We start from the raw sequence: 9449 nt of genomic DNA, 5'->3' as shown, positions 1-9449 counted from the left end.
CCTTCTACTTTAATCACTGCATCCAATCAGTTCTCCTTAGACTATATCAACTCACATATTCTTTGCAAAATGCTATATTATTTTTTTACCATGTATTCAGAACGGAAAGGGCAACGTCCATGGCCCTTTATTTTTCCAGGTGCTCCGAAATTAGTGAGAGAAAGAGAGGATTTTATTCTCAAATTGGAGTTTAGCCCAAATGTTTGCAACTGATATAATTTTGCCAAGGGCACCCAATGACGAGGAGGCCATGTTAAGGCGAACAACGATTAAATGCACCACACAAGAACAATACCTTAAAACATGTCGTCTAATGCTCTAATAATTTTGCAAAATAACGTTTTTCAATGGCACTTTATTTCTTCAACTCTGAAAGAATAAAAAGCAGAGGTGACCTTTGTGTATTTGAACTCAGGACGTAAAGAACTGAAACAAATACTATCCATCCTACAAAGGCAATCCATCTTGCATTGTAACAACTTTGCTAATTCACTGCCTACATTCTGAAATAGACACACTTTATCTCTTCTGAAATACACCCTTTTAAAGCTCTAAAGCAATCGTTGTGTTAAAGCGGGCCCATGGTTGGAGACAAACTGAATCTTAAAACGTAGTTCCAAAATTGCTTCGATAGTTACATGAAGAAGATGTGGGAGTTAATATATAATGCATTTTATATTCTTAATGCTTCCAGACAAAAGACCTCACATTTTTTGTTACGATTGCTGCGTTACTTGCGTTCTCTGATCAAATCGTTTTGCAGCCAACTTTACTGTCATCCAAGTGGAGTTGATAACCACTAAGTATGGAGGTCGTATTCATCGGTGGCATTTTCTCACTTCATTTTTATCCTTGGTCTAACATTGGTTTCAAATTTTGGCACAAGGCCAACAATTTTGGGTGGTGAGGTAAGTCGCTTACTTCGAACCCAATCCTCAGCTGCTTGTTTTATCAACTTCGAAAGGATGAAAGGCAAACGTTGACTCGGCTGCATTTGAACTCAGAACGCGAAGTCGGACGAAATGCCGCTAAACATTTCACCCGGCGTGCTAACGGTTCTGCCAGCTCGTCGCCTGAAACTTCGATCTAATGTCAGAGATCAGCAAAACGGCGAACCGGCAGAATCATTAGCACGTCGAGCAAGATGCTTAGCGGCATTTTCGTCCGCCTTCATGTTCTGAGTTCAAATTCCACCGAGGTCGACATCGTCTTACATCCTTTCAGGATCGATAAAATAGGTACCAGTTAAACATTGGGGGTCGATTTAATCGACTTACCCCTCCCCTGAAATCGTTGGCTTTACGGAAAAATGGTGAAATCAATATTAGAGAGCAGTATTAAAAATATACAGGGGAAAAGCTAATATGTCTACACGCGTGTGTTTGAATATAGATACCATATAGATTGCCACTTACCAAAATAACCGTGTGGGTTTCTTATCTCCCAGCAGTTACTGAACGATACGATAAAAAGCTGAGTTTTATTTATACGACGCAAACATTAAACTACATCTTTTGCTGTGTCTTTAATTTGTATCTGACGCATTAACTCATAACATGTTGATACGATAGCCTTCTGGTATAATTTCATTCAAATTTAGAAAGTTTTATAGGAATAATAATCTCAGTACCGCTATAAAAGTGAATCACTGTTATCTAATTTGTTTCAAATTGTTTTTATATTCTTTTCAGTTCTCATTAAATTATAACCATGGCAAGCCTCAACTTTCAAAGGTAGGGGGTTTTTTGGCTTTTTGTTTTTTGTTTTTTTTTTTTGTATTTTGTTATCCATTTGCTCAAATGATAAGTTGCTTGAATTTCTTCAGTTATTCTAAACACACTATTCTAATTTTTGTTTAGAAAATTGTAAGCGGCGCACCAATTTTTTCTTCTTCAAATGCATGTCCTTAAATACAAACAAAAGATAAAACGCAACATTTCTCTTGTGTCATATGTATATATTTCTTTACTACTTGTGTCATATGTATAGCCATAGTACGTAAGGCGGTGAGCTGGCAGAAACGTTAGAACGCCGTTACGCTCTGAGTTCAAATTCCGCAGAGGTCGACTTTGCCTTTCATCCTTTCGGGGTCGATAAAATTAAGTACCAGTTACGCACTGGGGTCGATGTAATCGACTTAATCCCTTTGTCTGTCCTTGTTTGTCCCCACTATGTTTAGCCCCTTGTGGGCTATAAAGAAATAATAAGTATAGCCAGAGTATCTAAATATAACTTCAGGTTAGCCTCTGGTTTGGAATCAAGCTCAACCCCTTCTCTCATCAAAAGAAACTGAGCATCGCATACTTATAGAAAAAAGAAGTTAACATATATTTTCACTTATCAATATTGATGCTGTGTGGAGGCACAATGGCCCAGTGGTTAATGCGGCGGACTCGCGGTCATAGGATCGCGGTTTCGATTCCCAGACCGGGCGTTGTGAATGTTTATTGAGCGAAAACACCCAAAGCTCCACGAGGTTCCGGCAGGGGATGGTGGTGATCCCTACTGTACTCTTTCACCACAACTTTCTCTCACTCTTACTTCCTGTTTCTGTTGTACCTGTATTTCAAGGGGCCGGCCTTGTCACTCTCTGTGTCACGCTGAATATCCCCGAGAACTACGTTAAGGGTACACGTGTCTGTGGAGTGCTCAGCCACTTACACGTTAATTTCACGAGCAGGCTGTTCCGTTGATTCGGATCAACCGGAACCCTCGTCGTCGTAACCGACGGAGTGCTTCCATTTCCATTGATGCTGTTGATTTGTACAGTGACCCTCATTTGTACAGTGTGTCTCATTTTGCTCGAGAATTTAATCTGTTCTAAACATTGTTTCTTTTTCCTTAACGTTCTTCCGATTCAGTCTTCCTTCGCCTTAATGGGCAAGTTAATAAACATTTACCATATAAGGCGTAGATTGAAGTCGATCAGGCCGTAAGTAAAATTCAATGATAAAACAAGTACATAAACGAGACGACGAAGGAGGCTTTATGTGTTAGTCTTAGACACACTATACGCTGCTTGAAACAAATATTTGAAAAATGATGTCGAATGAAGCAGCGTTGAATAAAATATATTCGTGTAAAGTTGTAGTTAACATGTTCGGGAGTGAAAAGATCTTTCGCTGCAGAAATAGTAACAAACCTTTACGTACATCAGCAAATGCACCGTATTTGTTTTGATAAGAATAATCTCGTTCTTATCGGGTTGTTAATGACAGAATTGATGTTCGTAGTAAAAACAGAAAAAAGGCGCAGAAACCCATGTGTCCTACAATCCAAGGACGCTATTCACAGCCCAAAATATGTTTTCACGCATATTAAGGGAAGAATTGAATTTTCTCCGCAGTGAACAGAACTATCTCTGTAGCGGAATGTCTTTTTTCGTCTGAATGCAGTCGAATGTGTTAAATACGGCTTAACACGAAAGATTAAACGGTCGTCTTATCTGGAACGTCATTGCTGTATGTATACGCAGTCAGAGCTTTAAAAAAAACGTCGCCCTTTTCAAGCCTAGTCAGGCTCATGGGCCCGGTTTCCCGGTTTCTGTGGCGTATGTGTTCTCCCCAGCTGGACGGGAAGCCAGTCCATCGCAGCGTTACTCAAGAAACAGGAAGAGAGAGTGAAAGTTGTAGCGAAAGAGTACAACAGGGGTTGCCACCACCCCTTGCCGGAGCCTCGTGGAGCTTTGAGGTGTTTTCGCCCGGTCTGGGAATCGAAACCGCGATCCTCCGACCGCAAGGCCGCTGCCCTAACCACTGGGCCATTGCGCCTCCACACAGTCAGAGCTTACTTGGATAAAAAAAGCTAATACACAAAGTAGGATATGATGTCGAACAATGACAAAAACGATTGAGTATTGGGCTAAATATCTTAATATTTAATTTAATTCATCCCTTCTGCAGAAGTCGACTTTGGCTTTTGTCTTTCATCATTCCCGAGTTTAATAAAACACTGTAGTCGATTCAGTTCATTGAATCTTCTACAATACAGTATTGTAAACTTATCCCAAATGTAATGAAATGCTAATTATCGACTTCTACTCCTGGTATGGTGGCTGCCTCCTCGTTATCGAGTATGGCCATTACGCGAAGTTTAATCAATGTTGTTATCATGCAATGCCTGTGCAAGAAGATTTTTTTTTAAAGTGAGGAAAGGCTGTGCACTGAGTCAATCCCACTCACTAAGCAACAGCAGCCATAATCCGAAAAGAAGAACAAGTCAACATCATCGGTAACCACTGAGCCGCAGGTTTTATGTCGGAGTTATCCCAGTTGCATGAGTTACCATCTTCTAGAAGGACGGCCTAACAAAGGCTAGGAGTCCTTCACTCCCAATGGTTTAACCGCGCAATCGGGTATTCAGTCCGATTATTTCTATGTCCCCGCGCATGATGCATCCTTAAGACATTTATTGGATGGCCGTTGACTCTCAAGAGTTCCTCCGCCCTTTGACGGGTTTTGTTTTTCATCCCGCAGGGTGGCCAATAAACACCCTCCTCACCAAGCAAGCTTGGTGGAGTTGCCGGTTTAGTCGCCGACGACCCGACCATGCAACAGGTTGTAATGGGTTTCATGTTACCAGTAGCACTCGAAAGTGACCTGACATAAACTCCTGGTATACATACATATATACACACATATTTACTCACGTGTACAGGTGTTTGTGTGTGTGTATATATATATATGTGTGTGTGAGTGTGTGTGTGTAGTGGGTAGCGATTTTCTTTACTACTTCAGGGAGTGATGACCCTGCCTGACACGAGTCTCGGGCTCAGCTGGCTCCGGCTGACAGTATCCGGTATGGGACCCTATCCAGGGTTACGGAAAAGAGACAACCTTCAAAGAAATCCGGAGTGGAGCCCCGTAACCGGTTTAGTGTTCAACTTGACACTCTTCCGGCAGTTCCTGCAACCAAGCTGATACCAAACGTAATGCTCTGCACTCCTTTGGACTACATCAGCAAGGCCGAGAGAGGAATCCTGACGATTGGGCTACCCAGGATTTTCTTACACCTAACCCAGGCCTGCGCAAAACTGGAGAGGAAACTGGGGAAGACATGAAATGTAAATACCAGACTGGATTAGTTTATGCGTAACTCCATTGACTCCCGAGACAAAAGGATGCCAACAACAACAACTCCTTGTATTATACTATCTTTAGCACTCCGTCGGTTACGACGATGAGGGTTCCAGTTGATCCGAATCAACGGAACAGCCTGCTCGTGAAATTAACGTGTAAGTGGCTGAGCACTCCACAGACACGTGTACCCTTAACGTAGTTTTCGGGGATATTCAGTGTGACACAGAGAGTGACAAGGCCGGCCCTTTGAAGTACAGGTACAACAGAAGCAGGAAGTAAGAGTGAGAGAAAGTTGTGGTGAAAGAGTACAGCAGGGATCACCACCATCCCCTGCCGGAGCCTCGTGGAGCTTTAGGTGTTTTCGCTCAATAAACACTCACAACGCTCGGTCTGGGAATCGAAACCGCGATCCTATGACCGCGAGTCCGCTGCCGTAACCTCTAGGCCATTGCGCCTCCATTATACTATATGAACACATTTTCTAAATAACTTGAATAAGCAAGTATAACAATATGAACTCCGCTTCGTCTATGATACGGCTACGACATCTGCTGTAAGTAACTCGTCGCAAACTTCCATTATCTCAGAAATGTGTCCATTAAGACAGAAATGTTCTCCACCCGCCACTGAATAATAAAAACAACAATAGCAGCAATAACAACCACATGATACTTTGGAAGGGTTACAAGATATGATATCGAAGAGAAAGAATTTGATCCAAATTTATGGTGATTATTTTAACAGGCTTTTCGCAAACACACTCCGTCGTTGCCTTTCAAAACTCACTATGATCATCAACAATATGAGAAATAGCTTAACTATAAACTTTATAATATTAATGGTAATCCCACGTGTAGGACCTTGGGTCGTCTGCTCCTACGAAGCGGTTACACAAGAAAAAACTGCTCAGCTGAATGAAAAGAGTAAAAGTAAAAAAGCCATCCAGTAATATGTGGCTTGATTCTATCTGTTTCTTTTATCCTGTATTTTTTTTTCTTCTGACATTGTATTGTCTCACATTTTTCTCTCTTTAATTGTAAGTTGTTGACAGACATACACAAGAGCATCCTCTCTTTCTGTCTCTCTCTCTCTCTCTCATTCTCTCACTCTCTCTCATTCTCTCTTTCTCCACACATGCATACACACAAGCAAAAAACACTTTCTCTCATCTCAAAAACAGTGCCAAGAAACACTTAGTCACGCAGATTTTTAATGTAGATTTTATATATATAGATAGATTATATGTATGCATACATTCATTTATACGGATGCACACACACAATCACACACACACACACAAATACACATGCACAAATACACAAATATATGTGTATGCGTGTGCATTATTTCCGTTAAAATTGCCTCCACCAATGTTTTAAAAGCAATAAAAGTATGCTTGACAAAAAGAATAATCTAAAAACCGTTATTATATAAATGTAGCTTATAAGCTAGAAGAAGGGTGTACAACTAGTAAGAAAAACTGGGTGATAGGGGAACCAGTGACATATTTCTGAGGAGGAAAAGAGGGCATTCAGTGACAGACTTCTGTTCTTTACTTATCATAGTATTTATTTTTCTTTCTCTGTTTCGATGTTGTTTTTCTTTTGCTTTTTTTTAACTGACTAGACAAAAAGTTCTCAAAATTTTGAAGTCGGAGACAAATGGTATGACATTCATGATTTTCACTGGGGAATGAGTGTCGTAATTCTAACGTTTGTTTGCATTTCGCTGCTCTATGAAAGAAAAAGATGAAAGGGGCTTTGGGATTTGATTTTAAACTAAACATTTTTGTTTATTTATTTGGTTGTCCTTTTTCCTTTTTCATATTTCACTCATTGGACTACGGCCATGCTGTGGCAACGACTTCAAGGCTTTAGTCGGTCAAATCGCCACCAGTATTTTTTCATAAATCTGGTACTTACTTTATCTGAGGTTTTTTCTTTTGTTTTTTCTTTTTTATTTGCCGAACCGATAGCTTACAAGGACATATATAAACCAGCACCAGATGTCAAGTAATAGTAGGGTAAAACAGACACACACGCACACACACACACACACACACACACACACACACACACACACACACACACACACACACGCTCGCACACACGCACATACGCGCACACACACACACACATACATACATACATACATACATACATACATATATTTGCGTGTGCGTATGTGTATAAGAATGGCTTCCACATTGTTCTAAATTCACTCGCAAGGCACTGGTTGGCCCAAGATTTTAGTAGAAGACACTTGCCGCACAGTGGGACTGAACCCGAAACTACGTCGTTGCAAAGCGAGTTTCTTAACCACACAGCCATGCATGCGCCAATAATCTTTTTTTTATTTAGTTAATTCAGATTTTAAATTGGTAAATCTTCGGGTTGTATGAGTTTGTCAAGAGACTTAATCTAATATCGTAGCAGAGTCAAGATAATCATTAACACATATGTAGGGGGACATATACAAACCAACACCGCTTATCAAGTTGTGGTGGGGGACAAACACAAAGACACACACACACACACACAGAAACACATATACACGCACGCGCATGCATACACACATACACATACATACATACAATAGCAGTAGTATGATTCCCTTCATGGGACTGTCACATTAAGTTGACAGTGTACAACTACTTATACATACATACCTACATACATACATACATACATACATACATACATACATAATACATACATACATACATACATACATACATATAAATGAAAGAATGGAGTTGAGCGACGAATTAACAAAATTCCTTTATTTTATTTTCGACATATGTTTCGAAGGCTGCATATTCCTAATTTCGAAGGAATAAGGGGTGCATTATGCCGCCTTCTCATCAGGAAAAGTAAGGAACTTATGTCAGCATCAAGATGCACAAAAATTTTTAGATGCCTGCCCACACGGAGCCCATAGCGAGTACATACATACATACATACATACATACATACATACATACATACATTTAAATGTTATCAGAACAGGCAAACTAAGGATTCCGTCAATCCGAAGGGACCAGAGATTGTTACATAATCCACTACAGTTAAGACAAGTCATTGATATTAACATAAAGCCCGATAAGGATGTCGCCTCTATATATAGTAATCAAATGTACAAATATAATAGATTAAATATAATTACAGAGTCTGAACTGTTCAAATGAAATATCTTAGAACTTATTTATCTGAAAAGTAAAATATTCTCATTCATTGGATATACTTGTTTATATTGTTTCTTATATTGAACATTCTTTCAGTTACTTTTAATATCAACAATCGGTAAGGCAGCAAGCTGGAAGAATCGTTAGCATGCCGGACAAAATACTTAACGGCACTTCATCCGTCTTCACGTTCTTGGTTCAAATTCTGCCGAGGTCGACTTTGCCTTTCATCTTTCGGGGCCGATAAAACAAGAACCAATTGAACACTGGTGTCAATTACATCCACTTATCCCCTCCCCGAGCTTGCTGGACTTTGAAAACCACTATTAAAAGACGACCTTCAGTTAATATTGACACTCAAAAGGTGCCATAGCTGTTTAAAATTTCACTCATTGCGTAAACTTTAATCTAGTTCTCTTTCCACCATTTACTTCGGCTTGTTGTTGCTGCTATTCTTCTTCTTCTTCTCTTCTTCTTCTTCTTCTTCTTCTTCTTCTTCTTCTTCTTTCTTCTTCTTCTTCTTCTTCAAATAATAATAATAATAATAATATCAAATGGAAATTGTAGTTGTGATACCTGTGTACCTAAAAAGCGCCATCCGAACGAGGCCGATGCCAGCGCCGCCTTGACTGGCTTCTGTGTCGGTGGCACGTGACCTGCTGTGCTTGAGGAGACCTATTGAGTCAAGTACATCGACATCAAAATAAATATCAAATGGAAATTGTAGTTGTGATACCTGTGCCGGTGGCACGTAAAAAGCACCATCCGAACGTGGCCGATGCCAACGCCGCCTTGACTGGCTTCTGTGCCTGTGGCATGAAAAAAGCACCAACCGATCGTGGACGCTGCCCTGGCACCTGTGCCTCCCCTGGCACCTGTGCCGGTGGCACGTAAAAAGCACCCACTACACTCATGGAGTGGTTGGCGTTAGGAAGGGCATCCAGCTGTAGAAACACTGCCAGATCAGACTGGAGCCTGGTGTAGCCTCCTGGCTTCCCAGATCCCGGTCGAACCGTCCAACCCGTGCTAGCACGGAAAATGGACGTTAAATGATGATGATGATGTGTCTATCTTTACATTCTGATGTTATATCTCATCGAAGTCAGCATCGCCTTTTATCCTTCCGGAACCGGAAAAATAGAGTATCAGTCAAGTAACGGGGTCAATTTAATCGTCTAACCGCTCCC

The 9449-nt window shown here is 40.6% G+C and overlaps 1 protein-coding gene across 1 annotated transcript in view; it reads left to right on the top strand.

The window, feature by feature from the left end:
- The first annotated feature begins 1695 nt into the window (after positions 1-1695).
- Positions 1696-9449, top strand: part of LOC115211302 (breast cancer anti-estrogen resistance protein 3 homolog) — a 242706-nt gene continuing 234952 nt past the window's right edge. The window contains exon 1 of the mRNA XM_029780106.2: positions 1696-1733. Within this exon, the coding sequence (XP_029635966.1) occupies positions 1711-1733 (23 nt within the window). The 5' untranslated portion in view covers positions 1696-1710. The remainder of the gene's footprint in view (positions 1734-9449) is intronic.

This window comes from Octopus sinensis, linkage group LG1 (assembly GCF_006345805.1).
Source record: "Octopus sinensis linkage group LG1, ASM634580v1, whole genome shotgun sequence".
Lineage (NCBI taxonomy): Eukaryota > Metazoa > Mollusca > Cephalopoda > Octopoda > Octopodidae > Octopus > Octopus sinensis.
Note: the sequence above shows the minus strand (reverse complement) of the source record. Positions and strands in the feature narration are given on the sequence as shown.